Raw genomic sequence first — 26,661 nt, 5'->3', positions numbered from 1 at the left:
CCTCCTACTCATATCCTCCATGCCTCTTCAATTGTTGGCACTAGCATGTGCTCGACCAAAGTCGTTTATCCTATGTTGAATACCTATCGCAGGGGCATTAAGTCAAGCGCCTAGAGTTCGATAATTGGAATGAGTACAATCTGGATCCCTTAATGATGATTCATTGAAAGGCAAGTATGGTGCCAATAGCCACAGTAATTCCAGTTTCAATAGATTTTTGGATTTATGAAAGACGAACAAATGCAAAAGCATTGGCCAATAATGTTTTGCCCTTCTAGCTACTATGTTGGACCTAGGTGCCTTCAGCCACTAGTTTTCTTGTTTTGTCAAGAAAAAAATTCTTATAACCTGAAGATATATTTATAAAATGTGCACAATCTCTTTAAGTTGTCATATCATATCAAGCAAACTACACAAACCCTTAGATGGATAGATCTAATTAAAGCTTCGTTTAGCAGTACTCCCTCCGTATTAAAAAAATAGAAACATTTGAAACAACACGAATTTTAATGCACAATTGGTAAAGTAAGTGAGAAACATTAGTAAAGTAAGAGAGAGGAAAAGAAAAATGAGTAAAGTAAGAGAGAGGAAGAGAAAAAGTAGTGAAAGTCGAGTTAGTGGATTGTGGGGTCTATGTCCTACAATAGAAAGATTCTAAAGCTTCTATTTTTAAGGAACGACCAAAAATGTAAATAGTTGCTATTTTTAAAAAACGGAAGGAAGGAGTAGTATAAATTTCCAACTCTCAAACATAAATATACTCTATTACGATACAGAACTTAACAAATGTGAATGTTTGTCAAAATATATCTTCTTTTTTTTCATTTTCTTTTTCTTGTATACAATGAGTAAATGAAAACTTCACTAAGTTTAGGATATATAGTCACAATTGATCTCAACCATAGGGTTGAGAATTAAATAAAGGTATGTATAGCGCTATCTAATGTATGATGGTTCCACAACGAAGCCCTAGGAAATCAGTTGCACATATCCTTGAGCTTCCTTGTGGAGCAAAATACAACTCTGCATACTTATACAACTGTCCATTCACTTTCAGCTGAACCCGGCGGTGGTTTCTCGGATGGAGACTAGATGGGTTTCGGAGGCTTCTTCGAGAATATTGAGAATGCTTGTCGATCAGAATTCTCTTCCGCCGTCTTTGGCGAGTCTTTGGGGGCGCCCTTCGACTTGCCTCCGAAGATTAGGCTAAGCTTCGGGAAGCGGTTCTTCACTTCGCCTGTTGTCGTGGTTTCTTCTTGTTGAGGTGACATGTTTATCGCTTCATCTTGATTGTGGACCATTGTCTCTACTGTTTCATATACCTGTTATAGATATATACATGCATGACATCATATTGTAAGTAATAACTACGATGCCAACACAAGCCTCAGCTGCATAAAACTCACCTGGCATATGTCGTCAAGCTTCTCGACCCAGGTGCTGCTCTGACAGGTGACAACGATGTAGTTCTTACAGTTGTCGAAAATATTTGACAAATTTGGATTTGTTGAGAACATGGCCTCAGCAATCATTAACCCTGCGCCTAACTGGAAATTCCGGAAATAAGATTTGAGGGTCGGAAAGAACAAATTCTGTGCTCCCTAGACTAACAATTTAGCAGGCACACAACTCTATGTATCTCTTGCATACATATTCAGCAGGCATACATTTCTACCATACTAAGACAATATATCTGTCAAAGAGCACGCAGAGAAATCGAGGGAGTACTTACAACAACCAAGAAGAGCTGCTTCAAAAGATCAGAAGGTGGGATTACCTCCAGAAAGTCCAGAATACCTTCCCTACATTGAAATTGCAGTTTTTTCTCATTTGCCAGTAGTGACAAGTTAAGATTACAATATCATGAATTTTATCTTGCTTACACAGCCAGGTCCTCATCGTAAAGAGGAGCTTGTCTGACGGCTGGCACTGGTTTTGATGTTTCCCACAGTTCACGCCATAAATTGCCTAACAACCAGTTGTAAAATAGTCTGTAGGTTAGGATAGAAGTAACAAACCCTCTTTGTTGCCAAATGGGAAGATAAATAAGCTCATTGCACCGTTTGTTGGCATGAAAAGGTTTTTCAATCATGGCAGTGCCGCAGTGAACTGAATTAAGATACTTCTCTCTTGTTTAATCCTTTAACATTAAACACTTTCCCATCTTTTTCCATGTTCATAAAAATACTCAGATAATTGCAGTAGCTAAGAAATGCCTCGGACATAATTTACTGAATATTCACGCAGAAATATAATTCTAATCATAATACTCCCTCCGTTTTTCAAAATAGCAACTATTTCCATTTTTGGTCGTTCCTTAAAAATAGAAACTTTAGAATCTTTCTATTTTAGAACATGGACCCCACAATCCACTACCTCTACTTTCACTACTTTTTCTCTTCCTCTCTCTTACTTTACTCATTTTTCTTTTCCTCTCTCTTACTTTACCAATTTTTCTCACTTACTTTACCAGTTGTTCATTAAAACTCGTGCCGTTTCAAATGTTTCTATTTTTTTAATACGGAGGGAGTATTAACATACAATAAAGTCTTACCAGCAAATGCCACTTAATAGTACAACAACTATGTTTCCCATGCAAGAAAAACCTGATAGCTGAGCTTAGGATCTAATCTAATATGCACTATGCTAAAATAAAGAGTTCGACTTTTTTTCATTTCAAATGGCTTGAGATCAAGTGAAACAACAGAAAAGAAGCTTGACTCGTTCAGTAAGCATATTCAAGTTCTGGGAGCTATTCTATGTGAAAAAGAAAGATTCAGTCCATTTGTTTATAGATTTAGATGGTGTGCAGATAAGCTTTAGTGCTTAATGCATAAGAGTTCAATGGAAATGGTCGGCAGTCATACAAAACAGTAATATTTCTCCCAATATAAGAAATAAGGAGCTTATAAGCTTTTATCTAAAAGTAATAAGCGATTTAGTTACAATATTACCACATATCTAACAAGTTCAATAACTTAACATCCAAATTTTAAAATAAGATATAACATCTTATAAGTTATAGAAAATCTTATAAGCATAGAAGCTTTAAGCTCCTCAAAATAAGCACATACTCAACACCCTCTTGGCATTCATTAGTTCTAGCAGACTAAGTGTTTTCATCCTTATCAGGAAGAGAAGAACCCAGTTGTCACCATTCTATTTAAACAATTTTGTCTCCATAGCCTATCTCATACCACCCAATTTCGTCATTTCTAGTGCAACGTAGACACGTTAGTTTTTCATATTCAAAAACTCAGGAATTCAGTGTTGCGTCTGATACTAATCCAGACATCAAGTAAAGGGAAGATAAACTCTAGCCCTTTTGACGCATAAAAAGTGGTTAAGTACCAGCTCTTCTAGGTGTCATTAGAAGAAATGAATAAAAAATATATCCTTTTTGTTAACTTCAGGAAGCTCAAAAACCACTTTTCTTTAAAAGCTGCATTCAGTATTGAGCTTGCGTAGATAATTCTCTGAGTGGGAAAAGAGAAACTCAAAATGTACAACTGAAACCAATGTTGCTACAAGCAAATTTTTCGCTATGCCCTTTTTCCAGCAAATAAGTATTACCTTCTTTTTGCATTCGCATACTTAGTTGACCTCTGACGGAATCACCACCCTCAGAGGTATCATCCAAATCACTGTTAGTTTCATCTTCCATCCAATCAGGAGGAGAGTGCCATCTTACAAAATCTTCTAATGTACAACCTGGATTTGCTGCCTGACAAAACAGCATGTCAAACTAGGTATCAATTGTAGTGTCCTCGGAGATTATCCTACCACAAACTAAAAGCCCTTCATGAATAAGAAATGAGAGGGTGGCACTATTGTGCATGCTTGTATTGGAGCTTCACCTTGAAGGCCTGCATGTCTGAAAGCAGTTGGGAGCATCCTGCGCCAACACTGAACAATAAAACAGGTAGTTTATGTCAGAAAATCACTTTTTGTAACACTTGGGCATATGTGTGGGCCCCAGAAATACATTGGTACAACAGGATCCTCTAGCAACTAGTTTGCGTAAAAACCATATTGGTTAGCCAAAATTATAATAGAGGTTTCCAACTCTTAAACTGGATTTTTTATGAGACATGGAATTTTCAACTGACAACTTCAATATAATATCAACTGGAACTAAATTAAGGCCATGATAATGCAACTAATATATTTGAATACTAAGTACTATATAATTTCATATGTGTTGCTTCAAGTTTGAGAGGATTACTGACTATATATAACACACATACATGCACAAACACTAGAATGGACACAAGTAGGCGGCTGAAACAGGAAAAATCACCATGGTACGAGAGATAGCTTATTGAAAGATTTAATCAAGTGAAGTTGGAGGTAAAAAACAAAACAACACAATAGACAATAGTATTAAAAAGGCGTGTGCAAATTTACCAACCTTCCTGTCCTTAACACAAACTCCTCTGTCTCCTTGATTAAGTCTTCAGTCAACAGAGGCGGTTCCTAGAAATATGATCATAAGCTAAGCATCTGTTGACATAATGTCCTACAATTAAGATAAATTTTAAACCAACCTGCATCACAGGTGAATAAATAGGTTCACCAGTTTCAAGCATGGTCAAGTTCTCAAACCTTTTATCAGCTCCTAATCTAAGCACCAGTTCTCCAGACTTAGTTTTGGCATAATAACAAGGATCGAGCGGAGGTCTGCTCTCAGAATCTGAAGAACCTGTAGCATCTGCTTGAGCTGTAATAGACTCCAGAGATTCAAGTGCAGCAGCATGCCGTCTTTTTCTGGAAATGCAACAGTTGATGACCTGCAAGTGCTGATATAAGAGACATGAATTCAGGTCAGGTAAATCTCCTGGCGGAATTCCTGGGATATATTGCCCTTCATACCAAAGTCTTCTAATCTGCAAGGTGAAGGATTGAGTAAATAAATAATAGGCTGATATAATAAAGAAGCTGAATGATAGTACTAAATCAGAAGATTTGAGACTGATAAAAATTTCGAGTCAAACAAATCATTAGGCCCCAAGTGCAAGATGTCATCTTGCAATGTTCTCGGTGATCTCATGCTTAATCAATCGGACATATAGAGCCTACAGGAAATGAAGTCACTGACAATGACATTCAGTAATTTATTTTGCACATACACTACAGAATATGCTCAGAACTTTTGAATAAGTTCTAGTTCAAAACCTATATTATGCATAAGATAAGAATAATCTTACAGTATGGTCTATTAAAAACTCTTCCACAGGTTTTGTATTTCGGATATGCTAATAGGAGGTCAACCTCAAGACATCCTCAAAGCTCTCCGATAGTAAATGAATGAATTTCCTTTTCCTTATAGTCTATTCAATAAAACCTAGCCCGGGGGTGATAATCCTCATATTTTTATTTTGTACTCCTACAATATAAACTACTCCCTCCGTCCCAAGATATTAGACTCATTTCTTTTGGCACAAGAATTTAGGAGGTATTGTTTAGTGGTGTAAGTGGAGTTGGTAATAAAGTAGATTTTTACCATAAATAGAAATGGCTCAAGTATGTTGGGACACCCCAAAGTTGTATACGAGTCTAATATCTTGGGACGGAGGGAGTACTATAATGCATGTTTATTTTTCACCTAGTCACTTGAAAGAACCGTAGACTATGTATGTTTCAAATGGAAGGACTTCGCCAAGAGAGACATCTAAACTAATCCAATTGAAATAATGAAGTGACTTATCAGTACCTTAAAATTGTAGAGAAGGCCTAAGAGTCTATAAAATGGTACTATAAGCAAAGTAATAGATAAATTTTGCACACAGAGCTGCTGCAGTTACCCATGGACTTAAATATAATTCCATCTCTCTACTTACTTCAGAAACAACCCTTGACCAATATGATGCCATTTTCCGCAGGGTTTTTAAGCAACTAATTGCTTCAGAGAGCTTGACTACAAAACTATTCAAAGGTGCACCATGGATATCCTTGACCAGAGAAGTGGAATTTATCTGTGTCTCCAGACCAGGGACAGTCCTACCTGTAAATTCTCCTTCTGCAAGTACCTTGCCAACATCACACCAGAAGTGAAAATCAACACAGAATAATGAAAAACTTGAAAACGATCAATCATGGGGAGGGGGTGGAGGGAGTACACATTTTCGCAAGGCTACCAAATTATCTACCTGCATTTAACAATGCATTCATCAGTCCAAGAACCTTGTCATCAGAACCAAACTCTTGTATCATCTTATCGTCCTTTTCGCGCAGAACTAGTGATTTCATAACCGAAATGCCCATGCTAGCTTTCTCCCTGATGGGTGAAGAGGTTTTAGAAGAGGCGAGGAGATCTTTCATGGTGCTATATCCTGATCCAGCCCTGAAAAGGCCAATAGTGAAAAAGATCATAGCAGTATCAGCATTTAGAGACTTGGATACCATAACAGATTAAAATGCACCAATGCGCATCAATCAAATTGATGAAACTAGTAATAAACATATTGCAGGTAACCACGTTTTAAACTGAATATCAATAATTGGAAAGACATGAAAAAACTAGTCTTTTCAGTTTTTTTAAATAAAAGGCAGACAACATTAATAGACTTCTGAGCTGCTCAAATTGAGGAAAATATAGTATAATGTAGTAAAACAGACCTTTCAATAGCTAATATAAATGCTTACTCGACTGCTACAGCTAACTGTTTTAAGATAGCTGATGATGGAATGATATCTGCCTTTGCAGCCTTTGGACTCTCAAGCTCCTCTTCTAAATCCTGTAATTACCCGGCACTTTCAGTAATTTGAAGAGCAGAAACTCAACAGTTCAGTCAAAGCATACAGGGACCCTATAGCTTTTTGTGATTTTTTCTTTACCCCAAAAAAGTTACTATCATATACTATATGCAAATACGAAAGGGTAAAGACTCCATTATTTCAAACACAAGTAACAGCAATCTTGCAATAATTTGCTAAATTCAGTAACATTTAACTTCTGAGACAAAGAAAATTACAACAAGCAATTGTGTGTTACCAGGAAGATTACTAGCATTCAGTGGGTCCACAACCTCAAAGAGATCCAACTGTCCAAATATATTAGATTTAGGGAAATATTTGACAATTGACTTACATCTGGCTGAGAGAATCCTCTCTCGTGCACCAGGTATAAATTATCATCAAAAATTGCGTAAGCCATTGTTGAATTATCGGGCTTCGCGGAGTCCTCAGCCCCCTTTTTACCTAATCTTAAATTCCTAAGTTTCTCATGCCAATCCTGTTTGGTTTTAATTGGCTGTGGTCGCACTCTCTTATTGTTTGCTCCTTCAGAATCCTGCACCAGAAACATAAATGATTTCCATCCAAATATCTACTGACACAGCAAGTGATTGATAGAGCAACCATGGAATCAGGAAATCAAGCAGCCTCATAGTCTCAATTCACAAAAATCTATCATGCATCCAACTATATCACAAATACAGAATTTTCATGGAATCCTGAATGCCTACACAAATAACAAGGCCATGATGAAAGTAACTCAAACTTTTTCTCAAAAACAAAATGGAACAAACTCACAAACTCACCCCAAAAAAAGAAAAGATAGCCGGATAAGTGAAATGATAATAAAAGATGAGCAACAAATGAGCCAAATTGAAATCTCAACAATGCATACAACTCTAAGATCATCGCCAAACAAGCTTGAGTAAACATCGAGGTCAGATTCCAAATCCAGTTTCATCACCTAATTTCACGATCCATAAAAGGTGAGTCTTGGTCACTAACTACAAAAAGACTCAGGCTTTTTTGTAAATATCTCCAGACTCGAGGGCGTGGTCAAACGATCAGAAATTCGCGCGCGAATCCAACATAGAAGCGCAAAGAAAGTTTACCTTGGGGTCATCTGCATCCCTCAGGCATTCCGGCGTTGACGCGCCACGCGATTGTTTATCCAAATCTTAAGATTTTGTACAAAATCCAAACGAAAACACAATAAACGGATAGTTTTAATGAATTCCTAAAAATAGTAAAGCAAACCAGGGAATGAGAAATAACAAACAGGAGATTGTGCATAAATTTAGCACATACCGAGATGCGCGTTGGAATCAGATTTTTTAATATCCGTCAAGACCTTCTCCGCTTTAGCTGCGGCGGAATTGATGGCTGTTCGAGCTCTGGATACAAAGGAGGCATCCATTTTTTCAGCGGAAGAGGAATTGAATCAATGATATAGTGGCGTATCACGAAATCGACGCCATAGCCGCGGAGGGCGGAGTCGAAGAAGAATTCGGAATAATTGAACCTTGGTTGATACAACTACGCCGCGGTTCAATTTGAGGACTTGTTTTTTACTACTACTACTATTATTATTATTATTATTATTATTATTATTATTATTATTATTATTATTATTATTATTATTATTATTATTACAACTTTTATCGGAAAAATTGGCAATCTTTATTAGGCATATCTCTATGCCATCGTACAACTACAAAAATATGGATTTCTTGTAGAAATGGTTATATTGTTAACTCAATATTTAATTATTAATTATAATTAAATAATAACTATTAGATATATTCAAATCAAGGGCCTAGATCCTGAAATGTCGATCAATAAAAACGTTAATGGTATTAAGGTCAATTTACAACAAATTAGTTGTAACTAACTTTTTAAAAATATCTCATAACTTTAAAATGCATATAACTTTCTCGATTTAAATTATTTTTTCGCACAACATATATCAAATTAAAGATAATTTTATAAGGATTCTAACGAGATCCCACTTGCATATGTTCCGATGACAAAATTTGAAAAAAAAATCAAAAAAATTTCATTTTTTCGTACAGCAACAAATGTCAGCATAGTATATAAAATATGTCAATATAATACACGTAAAATGTCATTCTTAAAGAGCATTGTGTTTTTCAACACTATATTGACATTTTCATCCAAAATCTCAATGTTTTAAAAATCAGACCGGCAAGCAAACCGGCAACGTTACTGGTTCACGGTTCAACCGTTCGAACCACCGGTCTAACCGTTTTATTGTTGCAAATATATATAAAAATATATTAAATTTAGTAAATGATTTACAATTAATAATATATCACAAAACATTAAACCTTATAGATAATTAGTGATGTATAAATATAAATAATATTAAAATTTAGTAAATATATTCATATATATATATATATATATATTTAATATTAGTTAGTCTAGATAAAAAATTTAATATTTCATGTATTAAAATAGATAATGTTTATATTAATTTAAGAAAATTTATTTCGTAAAATAATATATAATTAAATACGAATTAAGTACTTATTAATTAGTTTAGAAAAGATTATTCAATAATGTCAATAGCTAGGGTATATAAATTAAGTATGTAATATAAAAAATTTATTTATAGTAAATAATGAATCTTATATGGTACTAATAATAATATAGGTGGTAAGTAGAGCATCATTAAAATATAAATGATGATAATTATATATATTATAATTAACAATTATATTAAAGATTAATACAAGTAAAATGAATTATTAGTTTTTGTAGATAAAATTAATGGTTAATGTATAAAAATATTTAATGTTCAAATTGTTGAATGAGCTCATGTGGTGGAGTGGTAGAGGTCTTCTTAACTAGAAGAGAAGTCATGAGTTCAACCTCTATCAACAATAAATTTTAAAAAATTTTGAAAAAAATAGAAAACCGATTTCCGGTTCACGGTCCAACCGGTCCGACCGGCCGGTTCCACCGGTTCACGGCGGTTCAATGTAGTGGTGGTTTAAAGGGGTGAACCGGACCGGACTACCTACCGGTTCGCGGTCCGGCCTGTCGAACCGGCCGGTCCGGTCCGATTTTTAAAACATTGCAAAATCCTAATGTGGTAGGTTTTTTTATCTTTTTTTATTTAATTAATAAAAATGAAAATTACGCGTGGCAAATTGTAGATCACTAGATTTCTAAAATACTATAATTTTAAATTAGTTATAGTTAGCGTGGCAAATTGTAGATCACTAGATTTCTAAAATCCTATGATTTTAAATTAGTTATAGTTAGCAATTAAGGGATGAATTAGTAATTGATCACATCCTTACTTTGGTAAATCTATATCCAAAGAAAATTTTAGACGTTATGAAATTTAATATTTTCTCCAATGACAAAATTGTCTATTTTAGATTTTTCTCTGTCCATCAAAAATATATTCCTACTACTACTATCTAATTACTTGCACGAATTTACTTTATTTTCAATCTCAATTTATTCAAATACTAACACAAATAGAATTACTATCACGACATACAACTAAACCTTTATTTCACTCACATCACTATGAAATAATGAGAGACTCTTCTTTCTTTCAAAAATATTTAATTAAAATTATTAAATTCGTAGCACTAAACATTATGGATGTTTTTTTGTGGACGTTAAATTATTATTTACTTAAAACAATAATATAGACTCCTTGTTGTTCATCATTTTAACTGCATTTTTTATTTTTTTAGAATGAAAGTGGCACATCTCGTTATTTGTCTATTATCTTGGACATTTGTACATAGTACTTACCAAGTGTTCTCTCCGTCCACAAATAAGAGTCTCGTTTTTTCATTTTGGTGCGTCCGCGAATAGGAGTCCCGATTAATAATTACTATAAATAATAAACATACCCCACATTCCACTAACTCATTACACTCTCATTTAAAACTAATATACACAAGTGAGACTCGTATTCCACTAATTTTCTGCTATCCACTTTTCTTAACATTTCTTAAAACATGTGTCGAAAATAAATTAGACTCATATTCGCGGACGGAGGGAGTAATAAATATAGTTGAATATTCAAGCACTCTTTAAAGGCTTCAATCAGGTGATAAATAAATTCAGTAACTTTTACAATCTTCATAGGCAGATAGTATCACGTAGTTATTCTATCACAAAATTTACAATCAATGTATTATGTTAATTGAAAGTGTGCAACATCAGATCAGGACTCATTTTCATTTATTACAATTCAGTTACTAATAATTAATGAGTAGGGAAACTTAATAGTAGGGCTATCTATATTGACTCTTAATCAATGTAAGCCACCGTGAGAATCATTAAAGCTGGAATTTGCGAATTGTCCCCTCAAAAATCGACTTTGTTCAAAGTCAGCAACTACCCTTAAACTATCCTAATGAATCTTAGCATCAAACTTTGGCAGCCTCAATGTTTATGTGATTCATCATTAAATATTGTAGATTACTGCAACCTCAAAACACGCCAACAATCTTCTAAAACCAAGGTGTTAGAATTAATTAGTAGTATTTCTTAACAAACTTCTAACAACAAGATGATTTATTAATAATATTCCGTAAATTGAACAAAAGCGGGGATAGCTCAGTTGGGAGAGCGTCAGACTGAAGATCTGAAGGTCACGTGTTCGATCCACGTTCACCGCATTTTTATCCATTTTGTTATTTATTTTTTCTTTGCCTTATCAATCTTTCCTTCTTTTGGTTATACTTATTGAATTTGAGAAAAGATACACTGCAAATAGTTTTCTTTAAGTTAATAGCAGTATTACGATAGCAAGACGAATCCAAATGATATATAGCCGAGAACAAAAGGAGGGTATGGTTTTTTAGAAGAAGAAAAGGTGCATTTTCATGAAGTTTTAAGCACAATTTGGAAATACTATGACAGCGTAGACATGTTTTTACTCTATCTTTGGCTCAAATACTCCACCACAGTCTTTCTGAATCTTTCTTCTGTGCTCCCCATGTAGTCTAGAAACTGCAAGCGACTACACAGCACCAAAACCTCATAGTGTTTCAAACGTAGTAGCACCTCTGGGGCTCTGTCATAGTCCTGAACAGACAACCACTCCTCAAAATTCAGCACACGACAAAAGATTCATACATCAAGGTTGTGTGATTTGATCCCAGCCACATTACCCAAGACTGAGTCTGCTCACCTTTTCAGTCACAACAACAATTGGTTTAGCACCAAACTTCAATTCAAGTGCTTCTAGTCTTGTACATACAATTTGAAGATCCTACAATTATAGAAATTGTCAAAGCCACATCAACATGCCCCAAATAGAGACATTACAAAGTTCAATAGACATAAATGAAGTAGTAAGAACATGAATGCCACATTGATGTGTCGATTACATCTGATGTAAGAGAGGTACCCGTCTTTCTTACATTCAATGCAAATTTTTATGCTCCGAAAAACAGAGCTTAATCATACTCCATAAGCTATGCTTATGGTGGATTTTGGGTGAGTAGTAGTCACAAAGGCATGTCAAAAAGCATCAACCTTAGGTAATTAGAATGACAGAGACAAACTTAAAGTTAACTTTTGTACCTGCAACTCGAATAAATGATGGTCACTGAAGTCTAGGTGATCCACAAATGTTGGTCCCATCTGCAAATTGTTCAGGCCTCCTCAATTGCATTAACAATATGATGGTAACATTTAAGACAAATGAGGCGAATTTTACAATATTAATAGTCTGCAGTAAGACAAGAAAACAGATCATTAAACCCTACAGAGAAAAAAGTGAATACCCTTTCAACCCTCTGAATGAAGGAATCTGCATGACCAATGCCTGATAGACATAATATAGTAGCATTTTCAACAGCCATAGTTGACAGTTTAATGGATGAATCTTGACAACGGAAGAAGTAAATTGGAGTCATTTTAGTGAAGAAAATTGGAGCAGATTTGTTGCCTTTCCGTATTGTGGATCTTAAGGCATCAATATCCTTTTCCTTTACCTGCAGGACATAGGTAACTCCAGAATCAGTGACATTATGCCATTCCTTAATCTGTCATGGGAATCGTATGATCATAATCTATTAATACCAAATCAGCATGATGGATGACTAGAATATTAGCTCGGCATAGTGCAGTCAAAGGCTCCCTTAACGGCCCAAGAGGAAGTAGGCGATGATTCCCCCACGGCATAAATGCATTCACCATCACAATCTCCAGATCCCGCTGTACACTCAGATGCTGCCTTCCAAATGTTTACGGTTCACAAACACACAAATCCAGACATATTTTGATTAGTTCCAAGAAATGAGATTCTAGCAAACACTAATTTGGAGCATATTGCACATGGCAACAAAGGTTCACTAGATCCCCTATATGAATCTCGATAAAACACAAAATGAAGAAACATCTCTTTTTTCCTAAAAATGGTTCAATGGCCGAAATCATACAAAAGCATAAAAGGAATTTTACATTACGAGTGAAATGATACGTGATGCATGATTTCAGAAAAATAAAAGTCATTCAACATAAAAGAATGTTCATTGAAATATAAGAGTTGCATCAGATTGAGCTACAAGCCCCAAGAAGAACTAAGTATTATTACCTGCATCCCATCATCTAGAATAGCAACCCCAATTTTATTATTGCTAGGTTGAACTTCAATCTTGTTTCCAGAAAAGAGTAGCTCAAAACTAGCACGAGAAGATGTGAAACCATATTGGTCCAGAAATCTAACAGCAGTGGCAACTCGATTTGCACCGACACCAATTTTGGCGCATGTCCCCTGCAGCTGCCTCTTAAGCATTTTAGCTTCATCTGCACCGCAATAGCCCTGGTTTGAGCACAAAAATTATGCATTTTCAATACAATTCAAAATCCTCTGACAGAATTAAATCAGATAGTTTGCGACATTGGAACACAAGATACCCTAGTTAGAATAAGAGGTGAAATTCCAGCATCAGCAAATGAGCGCGCGAGGAGCTCCACCATTGGAGTTTTCCCATTGCCTCCCCACGTCAGATTCCCGACGCTAATCACCGGTACCGGTAACCTTGCACATCATTGAGACATAAAATCAAACACATGATCGGCAAAAGCGAAAACTTTCTTTGAGAGAAAGAAAATAACAGTAGCATCAAATAATCAGCAAGTTTTTCCGAAAAGAAGAGGGTTTTGTTTAGGTGATTGAATGCATGAAGATGAGGGGGACAGAGAAAGCACCGGTGTGAGTGGAGAATGTTGAAGCGGTAGAGGTGGCGGCGGAGGCGGAGGGCGATGGAGTAGAGGGAAGAAGCAACAGAGAGAAGTGGGATAAGAGAGAGGTGAAAGGGGGAGAGGAATTTGGATTGTGGGGTGTAAGCTATCACCTTGACAGCGCTTCTCAATTTTTCCATTGCAGAACACAACTCGTTTCAGTTTTTCAAATATGAGCACGTTTCACTTTGCCTCGCAAAACACTCCACTCTGCGATTTTAATAGGCTAACTTAAAAATTAGTTCCCTTAGAGCATCCACAATGGCGCCTAGCGCACCGCCTAGCCGAGTGCCGGCGCTAGGCGGTCGCTAGGCGAACCATTGGAGGAGCCGAAAACAGCCGAGCGGTTTTTCGGAAATCAATTTCGCCAAGCGCTAGGCGGTCAAAATCCGCTGCGCTATGCGCTGGGCGATCCGCTCGGCTCCATTGCAGCGCTCGGATCGCCCAGCGCATAGCCCAGCGGATTTTTTATTTTTAATTTTAATATTAAAATTTGTAAAATATTTTTAACTATAATACATATAATAAAAATATTAAACTTATATTTATTCTTTTATCTACTATAATAAAAGTTATATTGAAATTAAAATTTATAAAGTATTCACAAATTTAATTTTTATTATAGGTAAATTTTTTTATTAATTTTAATTTTAATTAATTTTTATAAAATATTTTATAAATTTTAATTTAATTAAATTTTATTAAAGGTAAAAAATATCTTATAAATCTTAACATTTAAATAATTACATTAATCTGGTTAACTAGATTCATTATTAAATTATTAATTTGGCCAAAACATATTTGACCGATAAGTTTTACTGAAATATTAATTCTAGATAAAAACATATTGTTTGATACAAAAATGTAACATACTTTTAATGTGTATAACCAAAAAATTCTTTTATAGAAATGTAAATTATCAAATTTAAAGTTGAGTCTAATAAATTATTTAACCGCCGAATTCATTTTAATTCATTATTTTGGCATGCATACTTCGGTCAAATATGTTTTGGCCAAATTAATAATTTAATAATGAATCTAATTAACCAGATTAATGTAATTATTTAAATGTTAAGATTTATAAGATATTTTTTACCTTTAATAAAATTTATAAAATATTTTAAAAAAATTAATTAAAATTAAAATTAATAAAAAAATTTACCTATAATAAAAATTAAATTTGTGAATACTTTATAAATTTTAATTTCAATATAACTTTTATTATAGTAGATAAAAGAATAAATATAAGTTTAATATTTTTTATTATATGCATAGCCCAGGAGAAGAAATTTCTCTTCACAATTGCTCGAGAGCATGAATGACGATCTGCGTGGAGGCGGCAGCGGAGGCGGCGGTGACAGTGGCGACGGAGGCGAGGGAGCCGGCGAGTGATTTTTTTTAAAGTAATGTACTTTTTGCGATTTTGAATGTCATTTTTTTTATTAATGTACTTTTTAAAAAAATTTATACTTTTTTTTAATTTATTGTACTTTTTTTAAAAAATTAAAATAGTATTATTAATGTTTCCCGTATATGTATCGTAAATTGAATTCCGTATATTGTGTTATTAGTGATGTGGCTGGGCTATTTATGATATGGCTAGGCTGTGGCTGGGCTATTTCTGATGTGGCAGGAGGATTTTTAGTATTGATGACGTGGCAGGAGGAGTTTGTAGCTAGGCTATGGCTGGGCTATAACCACCGTTGATGCTCTTAACCAATTATAGAGATGTTAATTGGGCTAGCCCAACAAGTTTCTGGTTCTACTCGAGTTGCATGCAATAAATATATGTGAGTACATTTTTTCTTTGGAATTGCTTATTTTCTAGAAATGTATATCTTAGTACTTTTTTATAAGAGCATCCACAAAGGCGGCCGTTTCGGCAAACGTCCGCGCGAGACGTCCGCCATTAGGCAGCAGGGAGGCGGACGCGGACGTGCGATGCGGACACCGGAGTTCCGCGGCGTTCCGGGGACGTCCGTCTCAACGTCCGCCTTTGCGGCGACACGACGGACGTCCCGATTTTTCATTTATTTTAATTAAAAACTCTATATATACGGCTCGTTGAACTTCATTTCATTCACACCACTTGTTTTAACGAGTTTCTCTCTCTCTCTACTTTCATTTCTTTTGAAGATAAATGGAGCACTTCAATAGTGCTTCCCCCGCCACGAGCGAGTCACAAACGCCGACTTTTCCAGTTAGAGTTGGGGAAAATGCTGGCGGAAGTGCACCGATGTCCGGGGTGATGCCCGGAATGGTGCCGATGATGCCCCTACCCCAAATGGTGGGGATGATGCCTAGGTACTACAATATGTACCCCCTTGGTGTGGGATGATGCCCCAAATGCCCGGGATGAGTGCCGCGATGCCCGGGATGATGCAGGGCATGCCTGGGGACAATGTCTATTGCCCTAAATGCCCGGGATGAGTGCCGCGATGTCCCCCAATCACCTGGGGACAATGTCTATTGCCCCTACATGGATCTATTGTCGGGTGATCCCCCCAGAGTACTCCTCTGGAGACTCAGTTCACCAGCATCGAGACTTTCTCTTTTGAGGAGTTGGGGCTATCTCCGGTCAGGGATTCTCCCACTGAGATGCCATCGGGGCAGGGAGGACGCGGAGGCAAGGGAGAGGGAAGGGCAAGGCCACTACCTCGTCTGCGCGTGCAGGGAACAAGGGTGGGGCGGGGGCCGAGGGGAAGGGGGGAGGAAGCCGACAGGAGAAAGAGGACCATCTGGAGCATAGAGGAGTGCGTCGCCCCTTGCGAAGGCCTGGATCAGTGTAGTCGAGGATCCCTACGTCGGGGCTAACCAACATATCGACAGAATGTGGTGGCGCATTAGCCGAAGCTACCTCCAATTCAAACCGCCAGGTGGGAAGCCTCATGATGGAGAGCAATGCCGAAAACAGTGAGAGCGGCTGAGGAGGCAACTCAGCCGATTTGCCGACATCTACCAAAACAACCCCCGCATGGCAACCAACAGCATGTCCGCCGATGACGTGAAGCTTCTGTCTCACCAGCAGTACCCCGACAGTGAATTGGGTTTTGGGGATTTCAAATATTGGGACGTCTATCTTATGGTGCAGACTTCCGCCAAGTTTAGTTCGGGTGTTGAAGCTGGCTGGCCGAAGCGGACGAAGATCAACCCCTCCTGGGAGTACAGCAGCAGTGCCGGTTCCTACGAACTCTCTGAAGCCGATGCAGAATTCCCGACCCCTCAATCCCGCCGCCGTCGCTCGGTTGGGCAAAAGTCCGCGATGCAAATGGCTAGTGGAAGTGCCAGCGGGTCCGGACCCGAGGTCCAATTGGCAACTCCTTCCGCAGCTCCTTCCCAAATCAATCCCGAGCTCCCCGCACTCGCCCTCATACAACAGCATGATTTACTTTTAATCACCATGGAGAAGTGGCTTTCAGCGATTGATCCCTTATACAAGAAGGATGTCATCGACAGTATGCGGTGCGATTTGGGGATGCCACCCCTGCCCGAGAATTATGACGGGACTGGCGAGGGGGACGACGAGGAGTGAGACGGGGGCCGCATTTGTCGAAGTTGTAGGTTGTTTTTTTTAACTATGTATTTTTTATAATAATTATGTATGTTTTTTGTTTTAAATAAAGTGGTTGCATTTTCTCCGTATTCGTGTCGAAATTTTAATTTCGTAACTTGTTTAATTTGATGAATTTGTGAATTTTTATTATTGTGGGAAGTCAGTCGGGATGTCCGCCATTGTGCAGTGGGATGTCCTTATGACGTGACAGTGCAGTGGGATGTCATTATGACGTGGCAGGAGGTGTTTTTGGGAAGTCCGTCGGGATGTGCGCCGGGACATCCGTCCCACTGTGGATGCTCTAAGGTAAACAAATGATAATATATCTTTTTATTTATCTATTTTTTTGGTGATGCTCTTACTCTGTTCTCTTTTACTACTTCATTTTACTTATTATTTCTTCACTTAATCCCTAAATACTCATATTTTAGTTTATGTGTCAAAATAAATACTTCAAACTAAAGTGGCACGGATGAAATATAAATTACAGTGTATTAGAGTGTCCACAGTGGGGGAGCCGCGGCCCGTGGCTCGGGTGCGCGGCCCCCACTGCAGAGAGCCACGATTCGCGGCTGAGGGCCGAGAGCCACGAGGGAGCCGCGGCCCTCCACTGCAGCGGGCCACAAAACGCGGATGGGCCGTGATTTTTTTTTTTTAATTTTCGAAAACTCTTTTATAAATACTACCATTTCCATTTCCATTTTTTCCACTCCATTTTACACTTCAACACCACAAAATCCCAATTAAAATCCTACCAAAGATGCAAGGTGGAGATGGTGATTCCCGGGGGTATGGAGACTCGGGATACGGCAACTTCCCAAATCAGATGTGGAGTCCACAATCTCTGCAATACCGGGTTCAGTCGTCCTCCCATCAGTAGAGGAACGTGGTTCGCCAACCATATGGGGTTCGGTGACTACCGGCCGAATATGGACGCGATCAACAACCCGTCTCAGCACTTCCAATCCTCCCAATTCCAATACACCCAGTCTCCTTTGTCTGAATCTGATAGATTCACATGGGAACAGTTGATGGGTACACCGGAGACCCCGACATCCGGTAGTGTGGAGGTGGAGGCCTCCACCGGGGGTGGCCGAACCGGCGGCGGTGGGGGGCGATGGGTTGGAGACGGGCGGAGCTAGCGGCAGTGGGGGCAGTGGGGGTGGTGATGAAGACGTGCCGGATTCCGATGACGCCACCGAGTAGGAAGGGTGGCGTCTTTTTGTGTAGTGTTTTTTAAAAAATTTCGTTGTATAATTTTCCTCTATCTATAATACGACGAAAATTTGTTTGTAATTCGCTTTTTTATTAAATTATGTTTATTTTCCAAATTAGTAGGCTAATTAAATTTGTTGTAGTTAAATTTAAAAAAAAAGTAAACAAATTAATTTTTTTTTGGAGAGGACCACATTTCGTGGCCCTTGTTGTTTTTGTTTATTTACCATTGCGGAGGGTCATGGAGAGCCACGTTTCGTGGCCGGGTCAACTTTGGTGGCCTTCAAGGGCCACCATGGTGGACACTCTTAGCAGTTATTACGTCTACGTTAGTTCTAACAATATATTCGAAAGCATATTTTGAGTATTAAAGTGTGAGATTAATAGGTTTAGCATTGAAAACACGTTTTCAACCGAAAGCAAATGTGTTCTGTCAACTTGAAATCTCATGAGAATCATCGGTATAATTGTGCAAATAAACATTTGGTCCATAAGAGTTTATCGAACAAATTGTCTAACTAGTTTGTATAGTGGGAAATAGTGATTATGTCATTAAAGGATCATTAATTGGACTTTACGGGGATACGTTAATCTATACTAATCTAAAGTGACAGTTTGATGAAAAGTCAATTTTGCCCTTTTTGGCGGGAAAATTTAAAGCTGTTTTGTTTGCCCTTTTGGTCATTTTGAGAAATGACTAACCATTGGATAGTAGGTTCGGCTAAATGTATTCAATTATATTTTCTTCATATTTTTGGAGGGAAAATGAGATATATTACGTGAGAGATATCTGACTGGCTAGAGGCATGTGCATTTTTACAAAGCTGTCAAACGGAGCTTAATTGGAGGAATGTTGGTCGAATGAAATGATAGCTTCCAAAGTAAGTTTTGAAATAATTATAAAGCAGTGCACCATTGAGTCTGCAAGGTTCAACATAGATAGAGAAAGGTGAGAAGAAGAAAGAGGGAGCCGAGAGGTCAGTGGCGGTCTCGACCTGGAGCAGCAGCGACGTCGGCAAGGCTGATGGAGGCGGGGCAGTGGCGGGAAGGCGGCGACTGCAGTGATCGAATTCAAACACCAAAAATCTCAACTTCACATAGTTACTGCCCAGCTCACAATAAGAGAAGTATAGTAACCAAGTAACAACGACAATGAGACAGCGGGAAAGGGGAGTGTGACTTAGCTTAGGCAGCGAGGGTGCCCCGAAGATCGCCACACGAACCCCGCAAGGCATGTAACGGCTAGCCCACCAGGCAGCGGGCATTGACGAGACGGAGGCGGAGCAAGCAGCCGCTCTGCTCGCTGAGACTAGCGGTGTAGACTCCTCACGTGATGAAGAGAGCCGGGGGAAGCGCAGGCAGCCATGAGGAAGGCGACGCCCCTCTATTCCGACGGTGCGAATCCGCCAAGCTCCGGTGAGGTGCGGCGCTGACAGAAACACCGTATTAATGCCACGGTGAGTGTTACCTCAGCTCTCCGATCTGGGGAGTTCAGGCAAAAAAATTTGGAAAGATAGGATAAAGACGGAGAAATCGACGGAGATAGGAGAAGCCGACTTCGGCGAACTCATCGGGGAAGCGAGGAACGACGGCGGGCGAATTTGAGAGAGAAGTCGCTGCTGCTGTCCTCTCTCAATCGAGGGCTCGACTGGGAAATTTGGTTTTGTGAAAGAGAGAAAGAAGGATCGGAGGAAATGGAGGGAGACGGAGCTGGTGAATCTCCGGCGAGCCAGGCGAACGACGACTCGCCGAGAGAGAAGAGAGGGTGAGCGAAGAAAAAGAAGAGGTGCCGCTGATTTCTTAGAATAGGGTTTCGATTTGGGGAAGTTTTAATAAAAAAAAAGAAACAAAAAGAATGAGAGTGAAAGAGAAGTCGCGTACAGTAGAGAGTATAAATTGGGCCTCCTCACCAATTAATTAGGTTTGGCTGGGAGTATACTGTTATTTATGTTTATTTGTGTTGAAATTTTAGTCTAAGGAATGTATTATTTGGGCTTTATTTGTATTGGATTTTATGATTTTGAAAAAAATTATAAAAATATAGTTTTAAATTGGGTGTTACGTATATACCATTATATTTTTTATGTTTTAAAAATTAGGTTTTAATTTTGAACTATTAATTTATTTGTATAAATATTTTTTAATTTAAATTCATCTTTGTAATTAAGTTTATGTATTGTTATTTTGCCTTTTATTTGAGTTAAAATTGGAATTGTGCTAAAGAGTTTAAAATTGGAATTGTGCTAAATAGTTTAATTTGCCTTCTATTTGGGTTTAAATTAAAATTTTATTCATCATTGTAATAATTTCTTCTCTGAATTAATCTATAAACTAAATGGCAACACAAATATATAATTTAATTTTCATGCTATATTTATTTAATTAAAATATTTAATATTTCATCCTCATAAAAATAAAGACATTCTTTTATATTCGATTCAATTGAATGACCGAAAGTTTTAATTATTCTTGAGTTTAACTGAATCTATCGTAATCTAAAATGTCAGTTTAATGAAAAGACTTATTTACCCTTTTTAGCGGGAAATTATGAAGCTATTTTGTTTGCCTTTTTGGTCATTTTGAGAAATGACAACTATTGGATAGAAAAAAAGCAGCCCTATAGAGCAATAGTGGCTTCTCAAATAGTCCATCAAAATGCAAACTTCTTGAAGAAGATTTGAAACACTTTTAAACACCAAACCTTGAAATCAATGATTAAATCTTTAGAAAATAAAACAAAGAGAAGAGTGGAAAAATAAAATTTGCTCAACATACCTATCGGAAAAACGACGTACGGTGGGGGAGGGATGTCGGCAGTGGCGGCGGCCGACGGTGCGAGGCGCGGAGGAGGCCGAGGCCGCCGCCTATGCATGCACAGTGGCGGCGGCGGCAGAGCCGAGGGAGAGAAAGAAGGAGTGGGAGAGGAATGAGGTGATGGAGTGGAAGCTGGGCGGCGGGGAAAGATCGGCGGCGGAGGCGGATCCGCAGCGGCATCGGCGGTACGGTGAAGGGGGAGAGAAACCGACCGAGAGAGAGAGAGTGCAGACTGCTGCTGTCCGAATACGGCCGGACTGCCGGGAGGAGGACAACGAAGCCGCCGCCTGTGCATACACAGTGGCGGCGGCGGCAGATCGGGAGAGAAAGAGGGGGCGGCGGAGAAGGGAGGGAGAGAGAGACGAGTGGGGAAAGGGGACCCTGCCGGAGACGGCGGTGCTGGTAGAGCGGTGGGACGGCGGCGACAAGGCAGGGAGGAAGGGAGAGTCATTTTTTTTTTGGTGAATGAGGGAGGAAGAAGAAGACCTAGGGTATTTGAACGTGGGTTTCTTTATTTGGACTCATGATTTAATTATTTGAGCTATGCAAATATAAATGCGAGCCCAACTACTTCTAAATAAATTGGGGTTGCAGTGCATGGTGAATGTGAGGGCCCGATTTCGAATTTAATTATTTCTGGGCTTAAATCAAAATGGTTAAGTAAGATAAAATGATTTGTTATGATCCAATTTTATGTATAATCACATTTATGTTTTTGTAAATCTTTATATTGTTTTTAATTCTTAGTTTCTATATTTCATTAAAATTTATATTCATTATTTTAAAATTATATGTCCCGTGCATAGCACAGGTGTAAATACTAGTAAAGTTTAATAACACAACCAGGCAATTGACATTCCATTATATTAACATTTGCAGTGGGTAAAAAAATTACGCATTTTGGTTGGTGATTGAAAAAATTCACAATAAAAAACATATTTCTTATTAGATTTTAAACGACAAATCAAAACTAAATGATTATTATTTCGCAATATCTGTACTTCACTATGCATATTGTATTGATTTCATTTGTACCAGACCCTAAAAACTAAGTATGATATCTTGAGTATTAATGATTAACATACAAGTTAGTGTCAATGAAACTACTCTACTGTTGCCAATGTTATCATGTCAAGAGCCATATTGATAACATGAAACAATAAGTTATCCGAGAAATTTCTGTTATTATAATGTAAATTTGATTAGTTAAAATTTATTTCAATACACTCCATTTTCGTCCCAACTTAAGAGTCCTAACTCTGTGTCCCAACTTAAAAGTCCTAATTAGTTAGGGCACGAATTTTAAAAAATGTAAACAAAAGTGGATTGAATACGTTGGTGAAATATGAGTCTCACTTATACTCACTACTAGAAAATTGACGTTAAATGACATTTACTTTATGGCACTTCATAAAAAGTGTGAATATAGTCCCTCAGTCAATATACCAACCTTATACCACGTTTATATCAAATCCTAATACCACGCTTTAAAATGAATGCAGTAATATGACTAGTTGCTTGACATTTTTATTTAGTGTCATTTACATGCAAACCAAAAATATAAAATTAATATATAAATATAGTGATATACTCCTATATATTAGTAATAAATATAAAAGTTTAAATTTATCTTTCTAAAAATCATTAGTAATTAAGTTGAATTAATTAAGAAAGTAATCAAAATCACTATTTTTAAATTGATATTTACTTATATAAAATAAACGATGAGATTTTGGCAATACAGCTTGATGATTTGATTTTACTAGAAAATATAGCAATAAACATACAATATATTTTCAATATTTTATCACAGTAGTAGTATTTTAAAGTTAAAAGGATTGGTTATAGTATTAGGAAATAATTGGCGAAAAATCAGCGGCAAAAAGAAAAGAAATAAGCTCCATTAATTAGAATCTTAGGGATAAGCGGCAAAAATATTAAAAATCTGCGCCAAACATGGGTGTGATGAAACCGCACAATCTCCTCCACTCTCTATCACTCTCCCCTACCCAACTCCAATTTTAGCGTTTTTGTGGTTTGTCGAGATTGATTCTTTCATGTGCACCATTTGATTTTGTAATTAGGGTTCTAACTGATTTTATTTTCTATTGCTTCTGTTCAGGATGAATAATTTCATGTTCGTGAGAGAATGAGTCACAGGCTGATGAGGGACGCAGAAGGTGGTGGGGGGATTTTTCAATTATGTGTGAATCCTGCCTAGGTGACAGTCCATACGTTCGAATGGTATTATGATTATGTGTTGTCGAATTTTCTTTGCTTGTGTATTGTTTTGTGTGTAGAGATTTATTTAATGTGGCCAAAGATCTTATATGTCAAATTTGTCATAAACTGAAAATTGTGTGTCGTGTTTTCCTTTTGGATCTTGAGTAGTGATTACTCCTTCAGGTTTGTGATACTTATCTGAGTATTATGCCAATACATCTTATTACCGAGCTCCTGTGATATGCAACATTGCAAGTAATTGTGGTGTCTTTTGTTGGTGCTAAGATTGCTAGCAGTAGTCTATTGTAATTTGTAAATATATATAAACAAAGTCCTTGACTCTACTCCGTAGGATGTTTTTAGATGCCAAATCATTACAATTGCTTGTGGGTGTCTTTTGCATACATATAAACAAAGGTATTGAGTCTATTGACTAATACTTAGGATTTTTTGGATGATATTTGGCACTGGACAATCAGTATGTGAAATCTTATGTTGCATTAATTGTTGTTGGACCAAAGTCTCTTGTTGTTAGCTATAACCATCTCTGATCATAGAAAGAAAAAGAACACGAAAAAAATCCAGCTGTCCTTCGATAAGATTCCATTATTAAAGTGCAGTAATTCAAATGGTATGAATAGCATCAGTGACAAGGTAGTTTTCCTTCATTTGATATGTACTCTGTTAGTGTCCAAAAACTATTTTATCTTTTACAGCTTTCAATCATAATTTTGAAGTTTCGACATTATAACACTTCCTGAAGCTCTACTCTTGCAGGTTATCTGATCACTTCACTTGTTGATACTGGTTTCAATGGTCATTTGGGTATGTTTTATTGTTTGATTCGATATTTGGTGTTTCATTGCTTATATTGGCTCCACCTACCTGTTTGTTAGTGTTTAGATCTTCATTATATTTACTTTACCCGCGGTTGAAAAAGGCGAGGTGATTGCTCTACTTGACATAGCAATATGTTTGTATGAGGCTATGCACATTTGGAGAGGGCAGCTCAGAAGGGAAAGTGATTTTGCTATGAACTTCGATTGTGAATATTTATACCTTTCATGTCCAACATAATCCTTGACAACTCAAATAAGGTAATATCTTCACTTTGCTACTATTATTTTTGTCCACTACATGCATCTTATGACTATAGCAACATATTACAGATCAAATATATTATGTTGTAGCAGTTCTCGATGTGCTTCACATAACTCATGTTGCCATTGATAGACACTATAAGTCAATATGAACCTTGCATTGATAAGGTAATTAGATATTAAATTTCTAATTTGTGTGTGCATCTTCCTATTTTGTTGTTTTCTATATCGTGGTATAAAATAGCATGTGAATTTCAGTTATATACTTTAATATTTCAGTTGTTATTTACTTTATATTCAGTTTTATTCTCTGATAGCTGATGACTTTTCGGGTTTATCTTTCTTCTCTGATAGTAGAAACTCATTTTTTTCCTTTTAATGTTTCAGGTCACATTGTATAGGGACTTTGCCCTTTGGATGCATATCTAAAGAGAAAAGCAATGCAGCTATAAATTTGTTTTGCACTAGAAATTTGTTTTACACTTCTATATGGGATTAGGACTTTACTATTTTTATTACTATTACTATTATATGTGTTCAAAACACATAAGATTGTTTTATGTAAAATCATTAGATACTGGATATCTATTAGCCAAATTTTGGCATTTTATTTGATGAGTTTTTAATGAAATTTGTTGGATTATTACTAATAATTTTGTAAACTATGAGTGAAAATGTGGTTTTATATTAAAGGAAAGATTTAAATTTTAAGTGTTATAATGATTGCATACATTTATGTATATTTGAAAGTTGAAAATATAAATCATAGAAAGTTTTAGGTGAAAAATGTAAATTATATAAAATGCAGGATGAAATTGTAATATTAAATATTTGTGGGTGTGTGATTTGTAAATATTCGTTCAAAATTACGAAATGTAGACTAAGAAACCGTTTTGTGGCACCTTCTACTGACATTACACGTCCTCCTTCATGACACTTTTGAGTGTGGAAATAAAGCATATATGCTCACACATACTCTCTTATCGGAACAATTCTATTTTTGTTATAGAGAACTAATGGAATTCCATTTTAATGAAGGAGATTAGATTTATTCCGGATGGGGGAGTGACGCACAAGGGTTATGCGTCGTTATTATTGAACGACGCACAACCCTTATGCGTCGTTGGTTAACGACGCATAATCGTTATGCGTCGTTTAAAGACGCATAAGCATTATGCGTCTTACCCTAATGACGCATAACCCTTATGCGTCACACTGGTAAGCATTCCCGCCTATCACCTGGGTGACCCGGGTTCGATCCCCGGCAACGACGCATTTTTTTAAGTGATAAGTATTTGATAAAAATGAGTTATTCTAAACATTTGTTTTTGGCAAATAGATATTACTCTTATAAAAGACTTAATTAAAGAAGTTAAGAATAAATGCCCAATCTAATTGGTCCCCCAAAACGAATAGATGTACATTGACAAATTAATTTATACTTCTATTATCTATGACCGCTGTTTATTTTATTTTATATATTAAGTTTATTTTCGAATATCTTAAAAATTACTATTGTTTATGCCGTTAATTGTATAATAATATAAAAATCAAAACTTTATTCACTTATAGATTACGCTTATATAGAATACATGGGCATAATATTATATACTATTAATTACATAATCCAAGTCTTTATGTTATAAGAAAATAAAATAATGCTTATTATAAAATAATTTCCAAAAGTCCTTGCTGCAATAGTAATAATAATAGTAAAAATGCGCCGTTGCCGGGGATCGAACCCGGGTCACCCGGGTGATAGGCGGGAATGCT

At 36.8% G+C, this 26,661-nt stretch overlaps 2 protein-coding genes, 1 long non-coding RNA gene and 1 other non-coding gene across 7 annotated transcripts; 2 read left to right on the top strand and 2 right to left on the bottom strand.

Moving 5' to 3' along the window:
• Positions 1-845: 845 nt before the first annotated feature.
• LOC121805957 (rab3 GTPase-activating protein catalytic subunit) lies at positions 846-8,273 on the bottom strand. Of its 2 annotated transcripts, XM_042206010.1 has the most exons (14): positions 8,044-8,273; positions 7,848-7,912; positions 7,091-7,291; positions 6,646-6,737; positions 6,150-6,343; positions 5,841-6,019; positions 4,548-4,886; positions 4,412-4,476; positions 3,858-3,906; positions 3,574-3,724; positions 1,884-1,968; positions 1,733-1,802; positions 1,407-1,547; positions 846-1,322 (listed from the first exon to the last, which is right to left on the bottom strand). In XM_042206010.1, the coding sequence occupies exons 1-14, from the start codon at positions 8,150-8,152 to the stop codon at positions 1,089-1,091; spliced, it is 1,974 nt and encodes a 657-aa protein (XP_042061944.1). In that variant the 5' UTR covers positions 8,153-8,273; the 3' UTR covers positions 846-1,088. The 2 variants fall into 2 exon arrangements, with proteins under 2 accessions (XP_042061944.1, XP_042061945.1); XM_042206011.1 differs by lacking the exons at positions 7,848-7,912; positions 8,044-8,273 and adding an exon at positions 7,542-7,670.
• A 3,062-nt stretch (positions 8,274-11,335) lies between these two features.
• Positions 11,336-11,408, top strand: TRNAF-GAA. The gene has a single exon. It is a non-coding gene; the product is annotated as a tRNA-Phe (tRNA).
• A 127-nt stretch (positions 11,409-11,535) lies between these two features.
• Positions 11,536-14,167, bottom strand: LOC121802434 (probable tetraacyldisaccharide 4'-kinase, mitochondrial). The gene is made up of 8 exons (XM_042202109.1): positions 13,951-14,167; positions 13,657-13,780; positions 13,334-13,561; positions 12,820-12,969; positions 12,522-12,731; positions 12,319-12,378; positions 11,924-12,004; positions 11,536-11,817 (listed from the first exon to the last, which is right to left on the bottom strand). The coding sequence occupies exons 1-8, from the start codon at positions 14,121-14,123 to the stop codon at positions 11,671-11,673; spliced, it is 1,173 nt and encodes a 390-aa protein (XP_042058043.1). The 5' UTR covers positions 14,124-14,167; the 3' UTR covers positions 11,536-11,670.
• Positions 14,168-23,453: 9,286 nt separating this feature from the next.
• On the top strand, positions 23,454-25,519 carry LOC121802376. Of its 3 annotated transcripts, XR_006050770.1 has the most exons (5): positions 23,454-23,600; positions 23,688-23,809; positions 24,566-24,885; positions 24,958-25,056; positions 25,276-25,519. It is a non-coding gene; the product is annotated as an uncharacterized LOC121802376 (long non-coding RNA). The 3 variants fall into 3 exon arrangements; XR_006050771.1 differs by having other exon boundaries at positions 23,688-24,885; positions 24,982-25,056; XR_006050769.1 differs by having other exon boundaries at positions 23,688-24,885.
• Positions 25,520-26,661: the final 1,142 nt, after the last annotated feature.

The sequence above is a fragment of the Salvia splendens genome, chromosome 5 (genome assembly GCF_004379255.2).
Source record: "Salvia splendens isolate huo1 chromosome 5, SspV2, whole genome shotgun sequence".
Classification (NCBI taxonomy): Eukaryota; Viridiplantae; Streptophyta; class Magnoliopsida; order Lamiales; family Lamiaceae; genus Salvia; species Salvia splendens.
Note: the sequence above shows the minus strand (reverse complement) of the source record. Positions and strands in the feature narration are given on the sequence as shown.